Source organism: Cervus elaphus, chromosome 8, assembly GCF_910594005.1.
Source record: "Cervus elaphus chromosome 8, mCerEla1.1, whole genome shotgun sequence".
NCBI lineage: Eukaryota > Metazoa > Chordata > Mammalia > Artiodactyla > Cervidae > Cervus > Cervus elaphus.
Window position 1 is genome coordinate 11,052,339 of NC_057822.1, and position 25,069 is coordinate 11,077,407.

The following is a 25,069-nucleotide window of genomic DNA, read 5'->3' on the forward strand; positions in this document are numbered from 1 at the left end:
TTTCTGTCTTTTTACTTTTAATCTATTTGTGTAGAGTTGACCCTTGAACAACAAAGGGGTGCGACTGTATTGGCCCTCCATATCTGTGATTCTGCAACTTCCGGTTTAACTAACCTCGGCTTGTGTGGTACTGTAGTACATAGTTCATATTTATTGAAAAAAATCTGAGTATAACTGGACCTGTGCAGTTCACAACTGTTGTTCAAGGGTCAGCTGTGTTTGTTTATGTTCAATGTTTATTTCTTGTAGGCAGTGTGTGGTTTGGTCTTGCTTTTTCTATTTATTATGACAATCTCTGTCTTTTATTTCGAGTGTTCAAACCACATTTATTTTTATTTTTTCTTTTATTATTTTTGTCTGTGGTGGCTCTTCATTGCTGCACTCAGGGCTTCTCTAGTTGCAGCACGCGGGGGCTACTTCTTGTTGCAGCTTGAGGGCTTCTCATTGCAGTGGCTTCTCTTGTTGTGGAGCACAGGCTCTAGGGCACATAGGCTTCAGTAGTCGAGGCTCGCGGGCTCTAGAGCACAGGCCCAGTAGCTGTGGTATGCAGGCTAAGTTGCTCCACTGCGCGTGGGATCTTCCCGGACCAGGGATCAAACCGCCATCCCTTGCATTGCAAGGTGGATTCTTAACCACTGGACCACCAGGGAAGCCTCCAGACCACGTTTATTTTTTATCACACATCTGTTGGCTTATAGTTTATAGGTTTATAGTTCAAACATTTTTTAGCCATTATTTCTTCATATATTTTAAAAAACAAAAAGCATTTTATTTATTTATTTGGCTGTGCGGGGTCTTAGTTGTGGCATGAGGGATCTTAGTTCCCTGACCAGGGATTGAACCCTGGCCTCCTGCATTGGGAGCATGGAATTCCAGCCACTGGACCACCAGGGAAGTCCCCTCTTCATATATGTTTATTCCCAGTTCTCCTATTTTCAGGGTCTCCAGTTACCTGTAGAGTAGGCCACTTATTAAAGTTATTCCAGGAAAAAGAGACACAGAAATACAGAACAGACTTTTGAACTCTGTGGGAGAATGTGAGGGTGGGATATTTCAAAAGAACAGCATGTATACTATTTATGGTGAAACAGATCACCAGCCCAGGTGGGATGCATGAGACAAATGCTCGGGCCTGGTGCACTGGGAAGACCCAGAGGAATCGGGTGGAGAGGGAGGTGGGAGGGGTGATCAGGATGGGGAATACGTGTAAATCTATGGCTGATTCATATCAATGTATGACAAAAAAATAAATAAAAATTAAAAAAATAATAATAAAATAAAATAAATAAATAAATAAATAAAGTTATTCCATGGTTCACTCATACTCTTTTCACTTAAAAATTTTTTCTATGTTTCATTTTGGATAGTTTCTTCTGCTATGCATGAGGTTCACTAATCACTGCTTTTCCAATATCTAATCTATTATTAATCCCATCCACTAAATTTGTCCTCTTAGATATTATCAAGAAGTTCACTTTGGATCTTTTTCTATTTTCCATGTCTCTACTTAACTTTTGGACATATGGAATATAGTTAGAATAACTTTTAATATCATTCACTTCTAATTCTATCATCTGTGTCATTCCTAGGTCAGATTCAACTGACTGTCCTCCTTATGTTTATGTTCAGTAAATAAAATGCAACAATAATAGAGTGAAAAATTAATATTTATGTTCAAAGAAGATAAGATAAATGAGGCCAAAGAAGGCTTCATGGAGATGGCAAATAAAATTTAGCCTTAAATATATACATTTGATATATATGTAAAAATCAAATATATATATATATATATATATATCAGGAATTCAGCTAGACAGGAAAGAAGGCACTGGTGGGAAAGGTGAGGAAGGTGAGGAAGCAGGAATGAGCATGGGCACGGTGAGAGGACAGTGCGGAGGCCCCGGGGGAGACGGGAAAACAGCAGCTTGGGGCATTTGGTGCTCCTAACAGCACTGAAGAAATATGTAAGTCTTCAGACCTAGAAAATGAGCTTATGGATGCTGGGGAGAAGGGTGGGGGGAAAGGATAGCTAGGGAGTTTGGGATGAACATGCACACACTGCTATGTTTAAGATGGGTAACCAACAAGGTCCTACGGTATAGCACAGGGAATTCTGCTCAGTGTTATGTGGCAGCCTGGATGGGAGGGGAGTTTGGGGGAGAATGGACACGTGTACATATGGCTGAGTCCCCTCACTATTACCCTGAAACTGTCAAACATTGTTAATCAGCTATATCCCAATACAAAATCAAAAGTTAAAAAAAAAAAAAGAAATATGTGAATCTTTACAGATTTTTAAGCAAGTCAAAGTCTCATAGTCACGATTTAGGGAGACTAACTTGGGGATCTTGATGGAATGAAATGAAGGCCAGAGGGGCAGAAATAAAACATGGAGAGGAGAGGGAAGAACCAGGAAAGATGTTGAAGTTTAAATGAGAAACTTCTAACCTTGGCTTGAAGGATGAAGGGTGAGAGTGGGGAGTCTTCATCCATGGAAAATGAGTTTTTATTTGGTGTATTGAGTCTTCTGCATAGAGCCATAAGTCTAAAACCTAGCATAGAGGTCAGTACCAGACCAGATGGGCTGTCATCTCAGTTAAAAGGTGGTAGCTCAGCCCTGAACAAGATTTCTGAACTCCTTCTATCACTTGTACCATGACCCCAGACAACTTGCTTAACCTCTTTGAACCGCATTTTTTTCATTTTCCAATTGTCAAGAGTTTTGTGAAGAACAAATGTACTAATGGACGGATGTGTGTCTGAAGTTCAAGTTAGAGGTTTTACAAAATAGGTAATGATACTTATTTTTATAATTACATCAAGCCATGTGAATGAATAAGATCTTGGAGGAAGACAGCAGAGACAGAGATCCCAGGGTTAAAACTTTGAGGAATTTCACAACATATCATCCAAAAAGGGAGTCCGTGATGGAGGCAGAAGTAAACTTGAGAAGGTAAGAAACCTTGAAAATGGGGAGTGCTTTGGGGTGGGCTCTGTATGGAAGAAATCCAGCTGGTAAATACTCATCAGGAGCTTCCCTGGTGGCCCAGATGGTACTAAAAAAAAAATTTTTTTTAATCATCTGCCTGCAACGTAGGAGACCTGGGTTCAATCCCTGGGATGGGAAGGTCCCCTGGAGGAGGAAATGGCAACCCACTCCAGTACTCTTGCCTGAGAAATCCCAGGGACAGAGGAGCCTGGTGGGCTACAGTTCATGGGGTCACAGAGTCAGACAGGACTGAGCGACTAACACTTTCACTTCAAACACTCATCAAAAGTGTCCATCTAGAGTTCAGGAATGATAGCATGACTTTCAGAGTCAAGAGTCTACATGAAATGGAGAAAACATCCTTCTGCAGAGGTCACTCCTTTGACCTGGGAAACCCCCAGACACAGTGAAAAGGCCTGAAAGGTGACCACAGGGAACTTGAAATCCTGAAGAACTGTTTGAATCCATCCTGAAGAAGGAGCATGTTAACAAGAGAAGGGTAGGCAGCTTGGCCTGTTTTCCGTCACTAATTCGCAACCTCAGTTCACACCCTCCTCTTTCTTATCTGGCCTCCCTGCCTCACTCTTGGTTTCCCCTCTGCCCAAGCCCGTTTTCCATTTTGTTCCAAAACAAAAATCTGCTCCCGTCACTCATGTGCTCAGATCCCTTCCAGAGTTCCCCGTTTCCCCAGGATAGAGGCGGTCTCCTTAGACAAAACCGCTAAGTCCCTCCCATGGCATCTTCTGCCCCAGTCAGACGTGGGCAGTTTCCCCCACCCACCGGAGGCTCTCATCGCTCCCTGTCCTCGCAAGGATGCTTCTCCTGGGATGCCCCGCCCTCTTGGGCTTAACCTGGACAGCCTTCCTTGAGTTCCAGCTGAGCTGGGTAGCCCTGTGCGTACCCTTGTCACAACAGCCCTTGTCACGGCCCTGAGTAGCTGTCGATAGTCTATGACTTCTCATCTTTCTCTGACGGAAAGCCCCTTGAGAGCAGGGACGATCAGTGTCTCTTTTATCCGTACCGTCCCTCCCATACCATATTTTTTCCCAGACAAACCCTGATTTCAAGCAGTCTTTCTGGTTGTCAGTCCACTGGTTCCAGTTTAGGGTCTTCAAAACACACACCCGCTCTGTAACCCCGGGCCAGGGCGGAAAGAGCCTGGTGGCGAGCGCCTCAGCCGGATCGCGCCACCGGCACCTCCCGGGGCGGCCGCCAGGGGGCGCCGGGCTCTTTGTTTTCTTTTCTGGCCCGGGGTCGGGGCCGGAGGCCCGCAGAGCGCATGCTCTGGGGCAGTTCGCGGCCGGGCCGGCGAGCGGAGGAGTTCCTTGTGGCGGACCTGCAGCGAGGTAGGTCGCGCTAGTCACGCACGGAGGGTCGGGGCGGGGGGCGGCGCGCGGGGCGGGCACAGCCCGGGGGCGCCGGCTGGCGGCGACCGGCCGGGGCCGTTGCCCGCGCGCGTCCGTGTGGCGCGGTGCCGGCCCCACGTGAAGCCAGCGCGGCTGGGAGGCGCGGGTGCGGGCGAGCCGGTCTGCGGCCCCGCGGGGCGCCCTGGAGCCAGCCCGCCCGCCCGGGCCCCGCCTCGCCCGAGCGAGGGCCGCGCGGCCCCTCCGCCGCCGCGCCTCGCACGCCCGGCCCGCGCCGCCAGCGGGGGCGGGAGATTCAAACGGCCCGAGCGCGGCCGGCCGGGGTTTTGCGCGCGGCCTCAGTGACCTCGGCGCCCGCGGTGCGTAAAGCCGCGCGCCTCCCGGGCCGGGGTGAGCGCCCCGGCGGTGCGGCGTTTCCGGAGTGGGAAAGTGATTTTTAAAAGTCCAGCACTGGTTTGAAGAATGCGGTTTGCGGAGCGGGGTGGGAATCCCGCCCGGCGAGGGTCGGCTCGAGGAGCTCGAGGGTAGGCTGCCGAGGGTCTGCATAGGGAGCGAAATCTCAGCGTCAACAGGCACCGCCACGACTGTTGACCGGTGGCAGAGGTGTGCCGGGAACTCCGCATCAACTCATCTGTCAGCAGATTTAGTCGCTGGCGGTCTCCTCCGTGTCGCGCGTGCAGAGCTGGGGAAAATGGTGAAAGGGCCCCGGGTGGCCGTGATCGAGCTCCCTGCCTCCCCTGGGGAGGCCCATGTGGGGCCACAGTTACTGTCCAGGATGATCCCCAAGGTGTGCCCATGGAGCCGGGGCGCTCGCTGCTCCTGGCCGTTATTAACCAAGGTGCTCCAAGTGTTACTTGAGTGCCTATAGCAGAAGTCGAGTGTAGGGAGTGTGGATGGGGAACTCGGACGTTCACCCAAGCCTGGGCAGGAGGATGAGGGATGGCTTTCCAGCCGAGGTGACTCTTGGCCACGGTTTTGAAGGAACAGAGGAATTATTCAGGCGGACGGAGGGTGGAGGGTTTCTGGTGATCCAGGCTGGGAACACAGCACGTGCAAACACAGGAAGGCGTGGTTGAGTGTTGTCATCAGAGGTACCACGGTGTTTAAGTCTGACTGGCGCACAGGGTACCAGGAAAAGAAGAGCAAGATGATCGAGCAGGGGCTGGGTCTCCGAAGGTCTGGAGTGCTAGTGCTGGGGGCGGAGAAGGCAGCGACGGTTTTACCGAAGGACATCAGAGTGGAGTCTGGAAAGGTAAACTAGGAGTTCTCCATGCTTTTGTTGGGAAGCCATCCCAAGAGCAGGAATCCTGTTCAGCTTTGCAACTTCCTAGCTGGCTACCCCTGGGCCATCCAACTAACCCCTGGGCCATCCACCTAATCCCCCTGGGCCTTGTCCTTACCTGTAAGATGAAGGTAAGAGAGTTACTAGTGTCCTGTAAAGCTGTGGTTCTAAAACCAGGGGTAAGGTGTAGCCTCATTCTGCTGGAATAAATGAATGCACATAAGCCTAGGCTCCCCTCTGTATTTTTGGACTTCCCTGGTAGCTCCGTTGGTTGAGAATCTGCCTGTGATGGAGGAGACCCAGGTTTGATCCCTGGATGGGCAAGATCCCCTGGAGAAGGAAATAGCAGCCCACTCCAGTATTCCTGCCTGGAAAATCCCATGGACGGAGGAGTCTGGCAGGCTACAGTCCATGGGATCACCAAGAATCGGATACAGCTTAGCAGCTTAAACCACCACAAGCCCCTCTGTATTGAAGGGGGATCGTGATAAGGATCTCTTGGGTGAGGTCTACCAGCTCTGTGCCTGACATCAGGCAGGAAGGAGTTGCTCCCCCAGTGTTTGTTGACAGACAAACAGAACCTCTCTCCTCCCTTCCCTCCCAGGGGACTTTCCTCACAAAGAGATTCTTCAGCCCTTGCGTCTGGCAAGTGTCTGCCTCCTGACATTGGGGTGACTGGGTGGGGACAGCTGCTGTGGTTGGAGAGATCACTGTCTCCCTTTGCAGAGATGAGGTCACAGGGGGTCACAGCAGGAACACAAGGGCCCTGGTAGACTGTCTAGTCTACCAAATGAAGAAACAGGCCCAGGGAGAAGTGGGGATGGGGGGATGCTCTGGTCCTGGTGGGGAGTGGTCGGCAGACCTGGGCTGTCATCCCCTGAGCCTTCACTTTCATGTCTGTAAAGCCAGGATGATCACACACCTCTGAGGGCAGAGTGTGAGTATTCCAGGATTGACTGGCACACGTTATTGTTCAGTCGCTAAGTCATGTCCGACTCGGTAACCCCATGGATTGCAGCACACCAGGCCCTTCTGTCCTCCGCCATCTCCCAGAGTTTGCTCACATTCATTTCCATTGTGTCTGTGTTGCTGTCTAACCATCTCATCCTCTGCTGCCCTCTTCTCCTCCTGCCTTCAATCTTTCCCAACATCAATGTCTTTTCCAGTGAGCCAGCTCTTTGCATTGGGTGCCCAAAGTATTGGAGCTTCAGCGTCAGCATCAGTCCTTCCAATGAATATTCAGGGTTGATCTCCTTTAGGATGGACTGGTTTGATCTCCTTGTAGTCCACAGGACTCTTGAGGGTCGTCTTCAGCACCATAATTGGAAAGCATCAGTTCTTCACCTTAGGAGTCTGTTAGTGGAAGTTAACTCTGTATTTGACTTATTGAGATTGTATCACACGCTTCTTCCAGACTGTGAACTCCTTGAAGATGGAAGCTGTGTTTGTCTGTTGGGGAGTGACGGGTGGGGACAAGACTAGGACTTATACCCAGCCCAGACTCTCGATGTCTAGTTAAGAAAACACACCCAGGGACTTCCCTGGTGGTCCAGTGGTTAAGACGCCACATTTCCATTGTAGAGGGCACAGGTTCAATCCCTGGTCAAGGAACTAAGAAAAATAAAATAAATAAATAAATAAAACACACCCAGAGTGGTTAGAGAGGAAGTCTGTCCAAAGGACTGACTTGTGCGGTAGAAAACATGCATGTGGGTCATGGGTACAGGGCTCCACCTTTTAGAAGGTGCCCCCTCATCCCCCGAGTTGCCTCTGGGATTGCTCATAGACACTGCAGTGCCTGGAGTCCTCCCTTTGAGGAGTCCCAAAGGGGACTCAGGTGGGCTGGACTTGAGAGCCAGTGCGCTCTGCACCGCGGCATGGAGCTGTGCTTGTGGTCAGTCCTTCCACATGTGCTTCAGCAGATCTGTTGCCCACCTGGCCCACTCTCCCAGGCCCTCACTGCTTCCGTGTCTCCCCTTTGCTCTCATCCACCGTCTTGTCCCTTTCAGCAGGCTCCCACCCTCTGCTCCTTGCCTTTGGCCAGGTTCATAGGGAATCCTGGGGAGCCTTGTCCAGGCTGCCTCGATCACTGCCTGGATCATGACCTGCCTTTAGCCAACCGTTCTTTTTCTTTTAATTATCAGATATACCTGGATTCCATTCCTGGCTTTCTTTTCTGGCTGTGCCAGCTTAAACAAGTAAACCTACTTCTCTGCGCCTCGGTTCCCTCAGCTGTTAAATAAGAGTGACAGAGCCCTCTTCAGGTTGTTGCAAGAAGTTAAAGGTTGTTAGAGGGTAGGTGTGGCCAGTGCCCCAAAGAGACTCATCTGAAGAAGCAGATTGGTTAAATGATTATGATTCCTTTAGGATTGAGAGAGGGATCTGAGGTAGTGTACCAATGGAGGCAACTTTGAGTAGAAGTTCTTGCAGTAGGATAGGGCTGGAGTGAGATGGAGATGCACTTGGTATGGAGAGAAGAGTAAGCAGTCTAAGATTATGAGAAGGGAGGGTGTGACAGATAAGGTGAGGCCAGAAGTTGTGTCAGTACCAGACCCTGGAGGTCTTTTAAAAAAGATCATGAGTGTCTAGCAGAATAACATGTTTGTTTTTTTTTTGGTTAATGATCCATGACACCGAATACCTCCTATAATCTTTGTTTTTCTGTCTCCACTCCAGGCCTTTCCCATAGGTCAACCCAACAGCAGCACTGATGTGCTGATACCATTCTGTTTCCTGTTTTGTTTTGTTTTTTCACTTAACTTCTTGTGAGTACTTTTCCAAGCTCCTTCTCAGTCTCCCTCCCCAGCAGAGCTGACGGCTGCAGGTCATTCTGATGAGCTGACGGGGCCAATATGCCTTTGGCGGAACAGGGCCCCAGACCCAGTGAACCGCGGCCAACCTGGCCAAGGGTTAGGAGCTGTTTACTGGAAAGAGTGGGTCCCTGGTGTATCCCACACTCCTTAACCCATCCAGCTTTGCCACCTTAAGATCCCTTCTCGGTCAGCTCCCGCACACTTCACACTTGACAAAAACGCCTGGCGAGGTGGGCCTCCTGGTCTCTCCTGTCAGTCTGTCCCCCAGTCTTCTCAGTAACTGAAGTCTACCATCTACCTAGTTACTTAAGCCAAAGCCTGGGAGTCCTTGTGTTGGGCCAAGTTCATAGGGGGATCAAGGGGGCCCTGCCCAGGATCCCCTGGATATTTTAGGATGAAAAAGTCATTCTGAGTTCCTCCCCCACCCTCATTCCCTACATCTAATCCACTGGCAAAGCAAGCTTGTCTCCTAAATTGTGTATTTTCCTTTGTTGCCTCAGACCAAATCATGTCACCAACTTCTCTCATTTGGATGCCTGCAATCGCCTCCTCTTCCAGTCCCTTCCAGAACAATTGTTAATGAGACAGTCTTCTTAACGCTTGTCTGTTTTCCCTACTAGGCCTTGTACAACCTGTTCCCTGCTCCCCGTGTGCCTCTGATCCATCACTGTCCAGCTGCAGCCCTGCTGGCCTCCCCAGGTTCCTGAGCACATCACATGCTTTTGTCCAGGCCTTCCCCTGCTGGCTTTCTCTGCCTAGTATTTCAAGTCTTAGCCCAGATGTCACCTATCTGACCTATATCTCCTCCCCTATCCCAGTTACTCTCTTTTTTTTTTTTATTGTGATAAACTATACATAACATAAAATTTACCATTGTAGCCATTTTTAACAGTACATGGTTCAGTGGCATTAAATACATTTACATTGTTGTGTCCCTGGAATATTCCTACTATATCACCTTGCCTATTCATCACACCACACTGCACAACTGAACTGATCCCAGTGAAGGTGCATTTCTAGTGTGGGAAGACAGGTCTCAAAGAGGCCGGTTGGAGGCGAGGAGTGCTGCCCTCGGAGAATGAAAGTTGCGTGAAACACAGAACTGCCACCTCAACAAAGTCAAAACTGGGCCAGTCTCAGCCTGCAGAAGCTCAACCTGCAGAGGCTCAGCCCACACAGCCTTGGGGCATTCCAGGCCTTTGGCTACTTCCTTGTCTTCGGCACTTTGTTGTCCTCCCCCAGGGTAGCCAGCAGAAATGTGCCTGGAGGTTCCAGGCTGTTGACCTCATGTTCATACACCATGGAACGGGGAGCTAGAGAGGCTGAGGCTCTAGGACCTACTGGAAGGAAGGAAGGATGAGGTGCTATTTAGGCCCACAGTAGAGCCTAAGAAGGGTTCTTAGAATTCTCTTGCCATTTATAGCCTTGGTTAAAGTCTCCATCCCTTTTCTATAAAATGGAGGGGAGGTGGTAAGATTAGATTAGCTGTGCCCAAGCATCACCTGAAACAGACCCTAGATGTTTAAACACCAGCATTGATTATTGAGCCCCTCCCCTCCCCTGTAATTGTATGTGTGCATGCTAAGTCGCTTCAGTCATGTCTGATTCTTTGCGACTCCATGGACTGTAGCCCACCAGGCGCCTTTGTCCATGGGATTCTCCAGGCAAGAATACTGGAGTGAGTTGCCATGCCCTCCTCCAGTTGATCTTCCCGACCCAGAGATCGAACCACCCTGTAATTACTTTTACAGTATTAGCTCATTTAGTCATAGTCATAACAAGGTGTAGGTACTATTGTTGTTCAGTTGCTCAGTCATGTCTCTTTGCAGCCTCATGGACTGCAGCACGCCCGGCTCCTCTGTCCTCCACTCTCTCTCGGAGTTTGCTGAAATTTATGTCCATTGAGTCAGTGACACCACCCTTACGGCAGAAAGCGAAGAAGAACTAAAGAGCCTCTTGATGAAAGTGAAAGAGGAGAGTGAAAAAGTTGGCTTAAAGCTCAACATTCAGAAAACTAAGATCATGGCTTCTGGTCCCATCACTTCATGGCAAATAGATGTGAAAACAGTGGCAGACTTTATTTTGGGGGCTCCAAAATCACTGCAGATGGTGACTGCAGCCATGAAGTTAAAAGACGTTTACTCCTTGGAAGAAAAGTTATGACCAACCTAGACAGCATATTAAAAAGCAGAGACATTACTTTGCCAACAAAGGTCTGTCTAGTCAAGGCTATGGTTTTTCCAGTAGTCGTGTACGGACGTGAGAGTTGGACTATAAAGAAAGCTGAGTGCCAAAGAATTGATGCTTTTGAACTGTGGTGTTGGAGAAGACTCTTGAGAGTCCCTTGGATTGCAAGGAGATCCAGCCAGTCCATCCTAAAAGAAATCAGTCCTGAATATTCATTGGGAGGAGTGATGTTGAAGCTGAAACTCCAATACTTTGGCCACCTGATGTGAAGAGCTGACTCATTTGAAAAGACCCTGACACTGGGAAAGATTGTAGGCGGGAGGAGAAGGGGACGACAGAGGATGAGATGGTTGGTTGGATGGCATCACTGACTCAGTGGACATGAGTTTGAGTAAGCTCCAGGAGTTGGTGATGGACAGGGAGGCCTGGTGTGCTGCAGTCCATGGTGTTGCAAAGGGATGGACATGACTGAACAACTGAACTGAACTGAGTCAGTGATGCTATCTAACCATCTCATCTTCTCCCGCCCCCTTCTCCTTTTGCCTTCAATCTTTTCCAGCATCAGGGTCTTTCATTTCATGGCAGCACTCACCATCCACAGTGATTTTGAGTAATTACTATCCCCATTTTACTGAGGAGGAAACTGAATGGTGAAGAGACTTAAGTAACTTTGTCCAAGGTCAAACAGCCAGAAAGTAGCTGAGTACATAGATAGCCTGGCTCCTCTTAACCACCACTTGCTCTACCGCTTTTGCATCTGGATAGCTGCAAATTGCCTGGGCCCTGCTATCAGTTTCAGAGGGATCACAGAGTTTGGGAGCCTTAAGGCTTAGACAGCCGTCTTTCATAACCTTAAAAACCAGGGCTCAGTAAAGATTTCTTTCAGAAACTGCTTATGTGGAGGAAAAAGGGCTTTTGACCCAATTTGGGCTGGGTTGAAATTGAGACAATAGGGCAGAGTGTCTGTTCTCAGCGGCCGTGAGAAGGCAACAGCAGTTAGTTGAAGCAAGGAGGCAGTCAGCACCGACGGCTCAGCTGCCCTGGATCCTGCGAGCTGCCACAGCCCTTCATGTCACCCAGAGGTGATTTCCTTTCCCCCTTTTGTAACACCAGGTGTTTGTATGATAGTGTGAGTGTATATGCAGTGTTTTTCTCTTGTTGGATGGGTTTAAAGGAAAGCCAGGTTCCTCCTAGGAGTGGTGGCATTTTGGATCAAAGGGCACAGATGGTTTTGTTTTTTAAATGTATTTGAATTTTGGCTATGCTGGGTTTTCATTACTGCCTACGGACTTTCTCTAGTTGCAGTGAGTCTGGGCTACTCTGTTGCTGTGCACGGGCTTCTTATTGCAGTGGTTTCTCGTTGTGAGCGTGGGCTCTTGGGCATGCAGGCAGAGTAGTTGTGGTGCATGGGCTTAGTTGCCACAGCATGTGGAGTCTTCCTGCACCAGGGATCGAACCTCTGTCCCCTGCATTGGCAGGTAGGTTCCTAATGACTGGACTGCGGTTGAGAAAGTCGTCTGGTTTGGTTTTATTTAATGAAAATATAGCTGTGAGTGTGTGTTTGTGTGGTCTGATTATAACAGTAATGTATCACCAGACTTACTAGTGGTTATGTTGGGGTTGGGTGGAGTTGTGATGTTCACTGAATGTTCTTCAGTGTTTTAATTTTTTAATAATAAAATTTAAAAATACATGTCATGCTGTTTGTATCTTAGATTAAGATATAAAGAAAAAAGTAAAAGTTGTCCATAATCCCATTTTCCAGAGGTTACCATTATTAACATTGAATGTATTTCCTTCCACATATTTTTATCTGTGTATGCTTTTTCTTTTCCACAAGTAGGATGGTAGCCTGTTTTTTAGTCTGCTTATGTTACTTGACAATGATTCAGTAAATAAATCTCTGAAAACATCACTTTTAATGGCTTCATACTGTTTTATCATCAGTATGCCACATATTTAGCCAATCCCCTACTCCTAAGTACATGGGTTGTTCCATTTTTTGTTGTTTTTGTTTTTTTAATGTTACGAAGAATACAGTAGAGGTGGGACTTAATATTTGGGTTTATTTATTATTTGGTTCTTCTCAGGTAAATTCCGAGAAGTGGAATTGCTAGGCATTTCTTTTCACTTTTTTAAGGGTTTTTGATAAATATTGCCTGAATAGAGCCATTCCTGACATGGAGTCTTTGCCTGGGTTTTTCAGGACAAGAAGATGCCACCCAAGCGTGTAGCTAAGAGAAGGTCTCCCCCAGAAGATGCCCTCCCCAAAAGCAAGAAGGTGAAGGGTAAGTTGGCCCTTAGTGTGGGTGGCCTCTTGGCATCCCCAGAATCTGGTACTGGGCTCCTTCCTCCCTGAGATTTGAAGCCGAGGGGCCAGAAAGTCCAGGAACTCCACCCACCATGAGGGTCTCCTGTAGCTCACTGATTCCCACCCTCTGGGAATGATAAAGGGGCAGAGACTTGCTTAAAAGCCCTCAGGTACCGGTGAAAAACTAGACCCTAAGGCTTTGCCCTAGGCAGTAATGCCTAGTTAAGACCACTGACCTCCAGACTGGGTTCACTCCTGGCTCTGCCACTTTCTAGCTGTATAACTGGCAAATCACTAACCTTACTGAACTTAGAATACCCCATTCAAAACGGGCAACCTCACCGGGCTGCCATGAGGAAAATGAGCTCGTGTCCTGGTTAGCATTCGAGAGACGTGCCTTTGGGCTCCTCTCTGCGGGGACCCTGGAGGGAGTCAGGGAGGAGAGCCACCCCGAGTCTGGGAGGGTGGGGAGAGTGTGGACCCACACTCAGACAGTGTCTGTCTTTTGCAGACCCTCGTAACCAGGCAGTGAGGGCCGTTGCCTCCCGCCGTGTTCCAGGCGCCCGCTCCTCCCCAGGTGCCTGCGGGCTGTGCCCTCCTGACCAGAAGGCCCGACCAGGTGGCTGCCTGCCCAGAGCGCCCTCTGCGCAGCTGCAGCCGACCTGGCAGCCGTGGCCACACCCCCAGGGGGAGGGGCTGGACGCCATTGGCTGTCCGGGGTGCTGGTGGCCCCGCCCCCCGTTGGCCGGCGGATGGCCCAGCGCCGCACGCTGATTGGCGCGTACCTCTTTGCAAAAGCCTGTATGGTCTCTTGCTCCTCCCTTTCCTCTTCTGCATGTCTGCTCTCCAATAGAAGTGGAGTGGGGGTCAGTGTGCCTATGTCCAGTGGTTAAGTCACAGCCTGAGGATGGAGACTAAGGACTGTGCTCTGACCATGTAGGCCTCCTCGGTTTGGTTTCACTGCAAACTCTACTCTTATTAGCTCTTATGACACTCTCTGAGGCTCTGTTCTCCTTTTCTATAAAATGGGAGCCTGAAATGGAAGGCCTATAGCATAATGTGTGGGGCTGCAAATCAATTTAACATTCATAGAGTAAGCACTGTTAGATGTTATTATGCCCTATTAGTTGGTTCCTGACCAAGAACAGACAATCAGAAAAGCTATCTTGTGCCCCCGCTTCCCCTCCCCACCTGGATTTTTTTCTCTGTATCAAGTATATTATTGCCATTTCCTTCCACTCACATTAATAATGTGCTTGGGTGGGCACTTTCCTGGTAGTCCAGTGGCTAAGACTCTGTGCTCCCAGTGAAGGAAGCCAGGGTTCCATTCCTCATCAGGGAAGTATATCCCACAGGCCACAGCTAAGGACCCTGCATGTTGCACTGGGACCGAGCATAGCCAAATAAATAAATACAGATTTAAAGGGAAAAAAAATGTGCTGGGGTTTTTTGGTTTTTAATTTAAAATTAAAATTTTTTTTATGTGAGTCATATTTTAAAGTCTTCATTGAATTTGTTTCAGTATTGCTTGTTTTTTGTTTTGTTTTTTTGGGTATGAGGCATGTTGGATCTTAGTTCCCCCACCAGGGATTGAACCTACGCACCCCTCTATTGGAAGGGTCTTAACCACTGGACTGCCAGGGAAGTCTCTAATGTGCTCAATTTTTAATCTTCACAAACATTCTGTGAGATAGGTACTTTTCTTACCATCGTTTCACAGATGAGGACGCTTAGGCTTGGAGAAGTCTGACTAATGTTCTGTGGCAGGGCACGGATTTGAACCCAGGTCTGTGTTATCCCACAGCCTGTGCAGCAGCCTCTCCTCTCTCTTGTCATAGTGCACACTTAGGGGCTATCTTCTTTACCCCTCAGTCTCCCATAGGTCCCACGGCACAGAACCAGGTATGGTGCTGACACTGGGCCAGGGCGACGTGGGCCAGCTGGGGCTGGGCGAGAATGTGATGGAGAGGAAGAAGCCAGCCCTAGTGTCCATTCCAGAAGACATCGTGCAGGCTGAGGCTGGGGGCATGCACACTGTGTGCCTAAGCAAAAGTGGCCAGGTAGGTCAGGGTGGCACCAGATGGGACAGGACCTGGGACTGGGGGGCCTGGGGAAGGAGCTCTGAACCATATGCATTACTCTGTAGAGATGGAGCTGGCTAGATAAGCAGGGTGTGGCCTAGACATGAAGATACTGAGAGGCCAGACCTCGCACTAATGGGGGCATCCTCTGCACAGGTCTACTCCTTCGGCTGCAATGACGAGGGTGCTCTGGGAAGGGATACGTCAGTGGAGGGCTCAGAGATGGTCCCTGGGAAAGTGGACCTGCAAGAGAAGGTGGTACAGGTGTCAGCAGGAGACAGTCACACAGCAGCCCTCACCGAGGATGGCCGTGTCTTCCTCTGGGGCTCCTTCCGGGTAAGACTGGGTCTGGAGGATGGCTGTGGAGCTGGTAAGCAGAATTAAATATAGCTGGTGGGGCCCCATCTCCATGCCCTTGTTGTACTTGTGGAGAGATTGAGACCTTGGGAAGAGCTTGGACCCAGACCCAGGTTTCTGGTTCTTCATCCAGGCCTGTACACACTACTGACTGTTCCTATGAATCTGATGTTATGATGTTGTGTCACGGAAAAGGGGTGCGTCAGGGATACCTTTGGTCTTTGGCTGAGCCAAGAAGCCTGCTGACCCATCTCCTCCCTTTTAACCTCCCCCGTCCCCTTCCCAGTCTCCTTCCACACTTCTCAGAGGCATATCTCAGAATTTTCAAGACAGGAGAGTGTGGTTTAAACAGCAGATCAGCATTAAAATTGTTTTGGTACTTTGTTATTCAGTTTATTTTGAAATGTCAGAAATAAAGGAATCTGATATTTCCTCATTGGAGCTCTTTTAACACTTTTTAATGGAGAATTTCAAACATCTAAGAGTAATCAGAATGCTATTTTGAACTCTTATTTACTTGCCTGAACAATTATCAGCTTATGACCAAACTTGTTTGATTTTCACTCCCTTCCATTCCCCAACTCCTTTGTGATATTTTAATGCAAATCACAGACCACATGATTTCACTCATGAGTATTTCACTATGTGGCCTAGCTCCTGCCCCCCTCTCCATCCTCACCTGGCACCAGTGCCCTTCACCACACAGCTCTGGGGGTGCCTGCAAAGCTGGATCTGGCTGGTATGAGACAGGCAGGGCTGGCTGAAAACTGACCCGCCCTCCCTTCCAGGACAATAATGGTGTGATCGGGCTCTTGGAGCCCATGAAAAAGAGCATGGTGCCTCTGCAGGTGCAGCTGAGTATGCCCGTGGTGAAGGTGGCCTCAGGTGAGTCTGGGTTCTCGCTCTGGGCAGGAGTTGGAGAACCTTCTTCTGGGTCTGGCCCAGCCTTGGGCCTTATATCCAAGCCCGGCATCCCCTGCGTTCTTCTCACCCTTAGGAAACGACCACTTGGTGATGCTGACAGTTGATGGCGACCTCTATACTTTGGGCTCCGGGGAGCAGGGCCAACTGGGCCGCGTACCTGAATTATTTGCCAATCGTGGTGGCCGTCAGGGCCTTGGTAGGTGTTTGTTTGTTTTTAATTTATTTTTGTCTGTGCTAGGTCTTCATTGCTGCATGTGCTTTTCTCTAGTTGTGGCAAGCGGGGGCTACTCTCTAGTCGTGGTACTCAACTTCTCATTACAGTGGCTTCTCTTGTTGCAGAGCACAGGCTCAAGGGCACGCAGGCTTCAGTAGTCATAGCTCATGGGCTCAGTAGTTGTGGCTCCCAAGCTCTAGAGCACAGGCTCAGTAGTTGTGGCTCGTGAGCTTACCGCATGTGGGATCTTCTGGGATCAAGGATTGAGCCCAAGCTTCCTGCACTGGCAGGCAGATTCTTTACCACTGAGCCACCAGGGAAGCCCTTTGGTAGGTGTTTTGCTGATTTAGTTTCAGTTTAGGTTCAAAGGATTCGTTAACAAAAGAAACCACTCATCACACACAAACAAAATGCTGTTGGTTTCACCTGTGCATCATAAGATTTCGTCTGACCTCAGGGCGTTGGCCAGACCTCCAGGGGCTTAAGAAATTCCAGGACCCACTCCCTTTCTTAAGTGCCACTTGACTTACTGGTAACAATTGGTGTGTTCACAAGTAGGCATGTAGTACAAGCAGGGTCCAGGCAAGGTCAGATGTCGGTCAGAGGCCCGCTCCCTACTTCTGAAGCCTGAACAAGACTACCTCCATTTTAATTTCCCTAACAGTAGGTAGCTTAGGTTCCTCTGGTGGGGCCAGTTGGCAAGCCACCCCCTGCTGAAGGTCAAAGGCAGAAGGGATTCTCTTGTGTTCAGGCTTGCATCAGGTGGACCTGCAGTGATAGTTATGGAATCCCCAGACTACCTCAGAGTTGAATCTTGGCTCTACCCCTTACTGGCCGTGGGCCCCCAGACACAGTTTCCTCATCTCTAAACTACCTGCCTCACTGGGTTGTTGTGAAGTGAACCGAGTTCATATAGAAGGCTGTCTGACACACAGTAAGTTCCATGTAAATGTTACCTCTATGGCTGTGGGAGTCTGAGTGAGGCACCTGGCCTCTGTTGGCCTCAGTTTCCTCTTCTGTATTCTATGGAGAAGAGTCCTTGCTTGGGCTCCCTGCGAGGGCTTCAGCAGTGAAGGAGACACAATGGGGCAGAGAGGAGAGGCTGTGTGTGTGCTGCTGACCCTGACCTCTCTGCCTGCAGAACGACTCCTGGTCCCCAAGTGTGTGATGCTGAAATCCAGGGGAAGCCGGGGCCATGTCAGATTCCAGGATGCCTTCTGCGGTGCCTACTTCACCTTCGCCATCTCCTCTGAGGGCCACGTATATGGCTTCGGCCTCTCCAACTACCATCAACTTGGTGAGTCCCAAGCCCATCATCCAGCGTAGCCCAGAGTGACTTGGGTTGCAGTCTGGCCTCCACCACTCATTCATTGTGCCCCCTCCGTGTGGGGGTCACCTAACCTCTCAGAGCCTCAGTTGTTGTTGTTTTTAATATTTATTTATTTATTTATTTTTGGTTGTGCTGGGTCTTCGTTGCTGCACTGTGGCTTTTTCTAGTTGTGATGAGCGGATGTGATGAGGGAGGGGATGAAGAAGGCAATTCCTTGGACAGTGTCACCCCTGACACCCCCATCCTGGCCTTCCCTCCCCAGGAACCCAAGGCACAGAATCTTGTTTTATACCTCAGAACCTAACATCCTTCAAGAACTCCACCAAGTCCTGGGTGGGCTTCTCTGGGGGCCAGCACCATACAGTCTGCATGGATTCAGAAGGTAGGGGGGTCTCGATCCATCTCTGGGTGGGGGTGGGGTGTTCCCTGGGCACAGGCCTGGCCCCACTCTGTTAACAGCGGTGCTTGGAACCTGGGCCTGCTCCATGGATTGGGCTAATTGTGGGTCCATGAGGGTCACCCCACTCGCCAGCATCCTGGTGAGTCTTCCACCTGGGAGTTCAGTGGGGACCTATGGAGGTTCTCCCAGGCCTCCCTCCACACTGAGAGAGACACTGCAGATCTCCTCACCACCTTGGGATTGAGGGACCCACTCCCATGAATATGGGTGCTCACCTGGCCTACCTGGAGCATGCCCTCTGCTATTCGTCCCTCTCCCTCCTCCCACAGGAAAAGCATACAGCCTGGGCCGGGCTGAGTACGGGCGGCTGGGCCTTGGGGAAGGTGCTGAGGAGAAGAGCGTACCCACCCTCATCTCCAGGCTGCCCACGGTCTCCTCAGTGGCTTGTGGCGCCTCTGTGGGGTATGCTGTGACCAAGGATGGTGAGTGGGACCGCCCACAGTCGGTCTGGTTGGGGCCTGGGGGTCATGATTCTTACCACAGTGCCTGGCAGGCTCCGTTGCCCACCATTCGATGGAACTGAGATGTGGAGAGCAGTATTTGTGATGACGTTATTCTTGTCCTGGTTGTTAGAAGCTCAGGCTTCGATGACGTAAAGTGGGTAAACACATTATTAAAATTATTTTAATGTGTTGTAGCCAAGGGGATATATTAATTACTGAGGCCCAGATAGGCAAGGCTTCCCAGGTGGCTCAGTGGTAAAGATTCTACCTGCCAACGCAGGAGATACAGGAGTCGTAGGTTTGATCCCTGGGTGGGGAAGATCCCCTGGAGGAGGAAATGGCAATGCACTCCAGTATTCTTGCCTGGAAAGTCCATGGACAGAGGAGCCTGGTGGGTCACAGTCCATGGAGTCAGGAAGAGTCAGATACAACTGAACACACAGGCAAGGACAGGCAGAAGGACTGGAACCCAGGTCTCCAGACTCCTAACACAGGCATGCCTTCACGTTTTATACCTTGGTGACCCTTTTTATATACAACCTAGTAACTGCCAGCTTCCCAGGGAGTTGTACTTACAATATCATTAGGAGAAAGAAAGCTTAGTAGTTGGGGTCCTGGCAAGCACAGCAGAGGAGGGTGTGGACAAGTGGTCACCAAAGCCTGGGGGAACAGACTTGGAGGTCTTGAGAAAGCAGGCTGGCAGAGGTGCTTGATCTGGGACTATCTGGAAAGAGTTCCTGAGGAAGTGGGGCTTTTCCTGCACCTTGAAGGTTTAGTCCTTAATGGTGAGAAAAGGAGAACGTCTAGAATAGTCTCAAAGGCAGGTGGTTCAGGGAATGGAGGTGATGTAAGGGTTTGGGGAATGACCAGTCATTGTGAGGCCTTGAACCCTCTGCCTGGGAGCAGGGAGAAGTCTCTGTCGATGCATAACAGCTGTGGTCTCTGGTTGACAAAGCTCTTTTTTGTCCATCGTCTCCTTGCCTCCTCCCAGCTTCTCTGAGGCTGGGACATTGCCAGGCTGCCTCAGACCAACCCCAGAAGGCACCCTCATGTCCCAGGCTTCTCACCCTGCAGAAAGCTGGGGCTGGGGATCCTCGAGACAGCTGCCCCTGTTTCTCTCCCCTGTAGGTCGTGTTTTTGCCTGGGGCATGGGCACCAACTACCAGCTGGGCACGGGACAGGATGAAGATGCCTGGAGCCCCGTGGAGATGACAGGCAAACAGCTGGAGAACCGTGTGGTCTTAACTGTGTCCAGCGGGGGCCAGCACACAGTCTTACTAGTCAAGGACAAGGAGCAGAGCTGGTGAAGCCTCTGAGGGCCTGGTTCCCGGCCCCCACAACCTCCCTCTTGGAACAGGGAAGCCGTGACGACTGCGTGCTCCAGCAGGCCTCTCCCAGCCCCAAGTACTCTGTCACCTCCTGCCTTTTCCTCATCAGCAGAACAGAACCCTTCTCCCCTTTGTGCCCCCCTCTTTTCTGGAATCATCCTGGGACCTACAGGATGAGGGTGGGATAGATGGAAGAGAGGAGAGGGGTTTTTATCAGAAGGAACATTGCTCACCCCACAGCCATGCGGTCAGACCTTCCCCCTCATCCCATGGTCTTAAAAGATCTTCCCATGGTCCTGGCTGACCCTGGGTTTGCTTCTCCAAAACCAAAACTTCCTCCCCTGCGTGTTGGGTGCCCATATACGCTGAGAAGTCGGGCTCCATTGAGCCCTGCTCTAGTCCTCTGCCACTCTTCCCGTCCTTCCCGACCCACAGGCGGACACAATGTACAGTCAGACCCAGCTGTCATGGACCTATGCCTGGGGGAAACTGGAGAAGGGGCAGGGCTACCCAGCCACGGGCAACCCCAAGCCAAATATTTGGCCCTGAACAGGTGCCCATGGGGCAAAAACAAAAACAGGGCTCCTCCGCTTGATCAAGAAAAAAGCCAATTAGCCTTTCTCCCAGAAGCACAAAGCATTCTGTCCTTTAGGCCTTGTCTGCAGTCTCCCCCATCCAGCTGCCTCACCTGCAGCCAAGGGCCTGAAATCTGGAAAGGTAGCTGTGCCCACAGGGCAAGACTTGCGGGGAGAGGGGAAGGAGGGCTTTATAAACAAACCTACAGCAATATTGAGAGTGAAGGGAGGGAAGGGGAAGAGGGTTGGAGGGGTGGAGGCTGGTCCCCAGAAAGGACAACAGCAGCTTGTACAGTGGCTGAAAAAACAGGAAAGGGTTTTGATTTTCTTTTTTTTAAATGTAAAGTATTTTGGAGGGGAGAGTGAAGTCTTTTAACACTTTGAATAAATTTAGAGTTTTATAAAACAGGCCACTTATTTTCTACGCACTCCCTGCTTTTTTAAAAGGGAGCACCTGCTGTGTTGGGAAGGGCAAAATGACCCCATGCCTGTAGACCTGGGGAAGACTAGGACTTCAGTGATGTCAAGAAGTCCTGGTATGTGCCAGCTGTTCATTTTTTGTTGTTTTGTTTTTGTTTTTTGTATGGAACAGTGGCTGTTCTAGACAAATCAAAAAGAGTTGATTGGTTTTTGTTAGGTATTTATGTTTCAAGAATCACTGGATTTTTAAAAAATTATATTGTACAGTATGTGAGACATGGGATGGATCTTTTAATATCCTAATTTGAAACCAAGATTTTTGAGTACAATACAGCTCTAGAGATACTTACACTAAGTTTAACGATGTATCATTTCAAAAGCTAGTGTAACTGATTAAACATGATTAACTGCACAATAACAACTTGCGCATAATGATGTAGATTTTCACAGGCATTTGAGCAACCAAATCACATAGAGCTGACCTGTCCAGTATGGTGGTCAGTAGCTACTTGTGGCTATTTAGATTTAATTTAAATTTGTAAAAATGTAAAATGAACTTCCTCAATTTTACTAGCCACATTGCAAGTCCTCAGTAGTCAAAAGCAGCTAGTGCCTATGGCTTGGGGGCTATGCAAATTCAGAAATTTATAGAACTTTTTTATAATTGCAGAAAGTTACAGTGGACAGTGCTAATATGGGGGATCTATATATGTACAGCAGGGAAGTTTTATTAGCACCAGGAGGATTCTTGATGTCAGCTACTCTTGGAAAAATGAATATGATGTAAAATAACTTAAAATGTATTCTGTGATTGTTTTTTTCCTTGAACTTTTAGTTTCAATGCAGGTCCTGTCCTGGTTAGAAATTGACTTGTTAGAAGGGAAAAAATCACAACTTTCGACTTTAATATTTTCATTGTAAAAGAGGCACTGTGTGTCTGCTCTTCCCTCCCCGCCCCCCAAAAAAAGTTCATTTGGATTAGATTTATTGAAGCTTTCCCTTTTGACATCCAGCTGATTGAAAGTACCCTCTCCTTAAAAACAACTCTTGTGAATTGGGATTTAAATGGGCCAGGCACTGTACTGAGCACTTTGCATACAATAATAGCTCATTTCATCCTCACATCAACCTTGTGAAGTTGGAATTGCTGTCCCTCAGGAAAATGTCCCTGGGAGTTCAAGTGACTAACTTGAGATCAAGCTGCCTTTCTTTTCCTTGTATTGTAGTGAAAGTCACTCAGTCGTGTCCAATTCTTTGGGACCCCATAGGCTATACAGTCTATGGAATTCGCCAGGCCAGAATACTGGAGTGGGTGGCCTTTCCCTTCTCCAGGGTATCTTCCCAACCCAGGGATCGAACCCAGGTCTCCCACATTGCAGGCGGATTCTTTACCAGCTGAGCCACGAGGGAAGCCCAAGAATACTGGAGTGGGTAGCCTGTCCCTTCTCCAGTGCATCTTCCCAACCCAGGAATCGAGCTGGGGTCTCCTGCATTGCAGGCGGATTCTTTACCAACTGAGCCATCAGGGAAGCGCTGATATGTACTATATGTAACAGTTATATCGCTCTCTGTAGGTAATTACGTATATTAGAAAGGTATCAGGTACAAAGTAGAGGCTCCACAAGCCTTTGCTATTACAACCGTTGCACATTTCAGAATTCCCTGTGGTTCATAATTGCCTTGTTTTTCCCATGCTTACTTTTTTGGTATAAGTATTGTGCAGTAATTCAGTGTCAGAGTCTATCGGAAGTATAAATCTACTTTTTTACGTTCAAAAGTGTCAAGTACTCTTAAGTTTTACCTTTTCCCTATCCTCCTCCAACCTGGATTGGTTACCCCAAAACAAATGTAATCACCACGTATGGCTCAGCTGTAACTACTGTTTACAGTCATTATAATGTCGCTGTTCAATGGTTTAACAAATTATAATCAGAAGACGGAAAGGTGTGTATGTCTGAGGGGACATCCCTAAAATATCTGAAACTACAAATGAATAGAAATTATATTATTGAGGGCTTCCCTGGTGGCTCAGTGGTAAAGAACCTGCCTGCCAATGCAGGAGACACCAGTTTGATCCCTGATTCTGGAAGATCCCACATACTGCAGAGCAACTAAGCCCCCACCACAACTATGGAGCCTGTGCTCTGGAGTCCTGTGGCCCCAACTCCTGAAGCCCTCGTGACCTAGGGCCTGCGCTCCACAGCAAGAGGAGCTACCGCAGTGAGGAGCCTGTGCGCTACAACGAGAGCGTAGCCACCTCCACTCCCCACTAGAGAAAAGCCAGCACGGCGACAAAGACCCAGGACAGTCAAAAATTAAATAAAACTATCTTTTAAAGTATATTATTTAGAAATATGCATATTTTAGGGAAAAGGTTTGGAAGTGGTTGCCTCAAGGAGCTGGGAGTTGGGATAAGGAATAGGTGGGGTAAGGGACAGCTGTTTATTGTTTGACATAAAATCAGTTTTTTTTTCCAGTGTCTTGGTTCAGTCTCTCAGTTGTGTCTGACTCTGCAACCCCATGGACTGCAGCACACCAGGCTTCCTTGTCTATTACCAACCTCTGGAGCTTGCTCAAATTCATCTCCATCGGGTCGGTGATGCCATCCAACCATCTCGTTCTCTGTCGTCCCCTTCCGCCTTCAACTTTTCCTAGCATCAGGGTCTTTTCCAATGAGTCAGTTCTTCACATCAGGTGCATGAGTCCTTGCAATGAATATTCAGGACTGATTTCCTTTAGGACTGCCTGGTTTGATCTTGCAGTCCAAAGGACTGAGGAGAGTCCTGTTCAACACAGTTCAAAAACATCGATTCTTTGGCACTCAGCCTTCTTTATGGCCCAACTCTCACATCCATACATGACTACTGGAAAAACCAGAGCTTTGACTATACAGACCTTTGTCAGTGAAATTAAAGACACTTGCTCCTTGGAAGAAAAGCCATGACCAATCTAGACAGCATATTAAAAAGCAAAGACATTACTTTGCTGACAAAAATGTCTAACACATCCCTGACATTCTTGTGGGAATTTGATTAGAAACAGCAAACAAGGAATCCTATCTGATAAAACTTACATTCTAAGTTAAGTATGTAAAAATCTTCCACATGTAAAATAAAATTTAAAAATAGTATGCAAAAAGCAGAGGGGTTGGCAGATAGTGGTAAATATTTATCAGTTATAATTCAAAGGCCTCCAACTGCCACTTTGGAGCGCTTATTAGATGCCAGGCATTAGGCCAAATGTTTTTCCAACTTCTCATTTTGTCCTCACAACAAACATGGTTTGGGACTTTGCTGGAGGGCAAGTGGTGAAGACAATTCCAGTGCAGGGGGCATGGGTTTGATCCCTGGTCTGGAAATTGATATCCCACATGTCACACTGCTTGGCCAAACAAAACATGGCATGAGGTAAACACTGCTATTTGTTGGTTAGTTGCTAACTTGAGTTCGACTCTTCAACCCTGTGGACTGTAGCCTGCCAGGTTCCTCCTTCCCAGGCAAGATCACCGGAGAGGGTTGCCGTTTCCTTCTCCAGGGGATTATCTCCGTATGGGGATGGAACCTGTGTCTCCTGAGTTGGCAGATGGATTCTTTACCATCTGCCAACGAGCCAGTCAGGAAACCAAGTGTTACTATTACCCAAAATAGTGAGGAGGGCTCAATTTGTTCAAATCTATAGTCAAAGCACCTAAACACTACACTACTGCGGAAGTGAATAGAATAAAACTGGAAATTTGGCAGCTTGTGGTTGGATCTAAGACTGGATCCACCAGTGTGCTTGACTTTTGGGCCAAACACCCCAAGTTTGGGATGTATATACTGTCAAGGAAGGGCTGAAGTGGCCATCAGCCCAGAAGGAGCCTCAGAAATGGATCCTCAAGCACTTGGAATGACTTTCACTGTTGGAGATGACAATTCTCATAGAAGTTTCACATTTTGGGAAATGGGTAGTAAACTGAGGTGAAGGCTTGGGACTCTCCCATATTAGAAGT

The 25,069-nt window shown here is 48.7% G+C and overlaps 1 protein-coding gene and 1 non-coding gene across 7 annotated transcripts; both read left to right on the forward strand.

Annotated features, from left to right (window-relative positions):
- Positions 1-4,210: 4,210 nt before the first annotated feature.
- On the forward strand, positions 4,211-23,546 carry RCC1 (regulator of chromosome condensation 1). 6 transcript variants are annotated; one of them, XM_043909458.1, is made up of 11 exons: positions 4,211-4,335; positions 12,842-12,923; positions 13,458-13,523; positions 14,819-15,006; positions 15,184-15,363; positions 16,173-16,269; positions 16,382-16,504; positions 17,664-17,819; positions 18,115-18,234; positions 18,582-18,734; positions 19,884-23,546. In XM_043909458.1, the coding sequence occupies exons 2-11, from the start codon at positions 12,851-12,853 to the stop codon at positions 20,060-20,062; spliced, it is 1,335 nt and encodes a 444-aa protein (XP_043765393.1). In that variant the 5' UTR covers positions 4,211-4,335; positions 12,842-12,850; the 3' UTR covers positions 20,063-23,546. The 6 variants fall into 6 exon arrangements, with proteins under 6 accessions (XP_043765393.1, XP_043765395.1, XP_043765391.1 ...); XM_043909456.1 differs by lacking the exon at positions 4,211-4,335 and adding an exon at positions 5,491-5,605; XM_043909459.1 differs by lacking the exon at positions 4,211-4,335 and adding an exon at positions 11,699-11,717.
- TRNAG-UCC lies at positions 7,174-7,246 on the forward strand. Its single transcript has one exon. It is a non-coding gene; the product is annotated as a tRNA-Gly (tRNA).
- Positions 23,547-25,069: the final 1,523 nt, after the last annotated feature.

What these genes read in the sequence shown, in the direction of transcription:
- RCC1 (XM_043909456.1), top strand. Translation starts at nt 5,501, where the DNA reads ATGATCGAGCAGGGGCTGGGTCTCCGAAGGTCTGGAGTGCTAGTGCTG. An exon ending in TCAGAGTGGAGTCTGGAAAG is followed by an intron (nt 5,606 to 12,841) that starts GTAAACTAGGAG and finishes TGGGTTTTTCAG; the next exon opens with GACAAGAAGATGCCACCCAA. An exon ending in TGGTGGCCGTCAGGGCCTTG is followed by an intron (nt 16,505 to 17,663) that starts GTAGGTGTTTGT and finishes CTCTGCCTGCAG; the next exon opens with AACGACTCCTGGTCCCCAAG.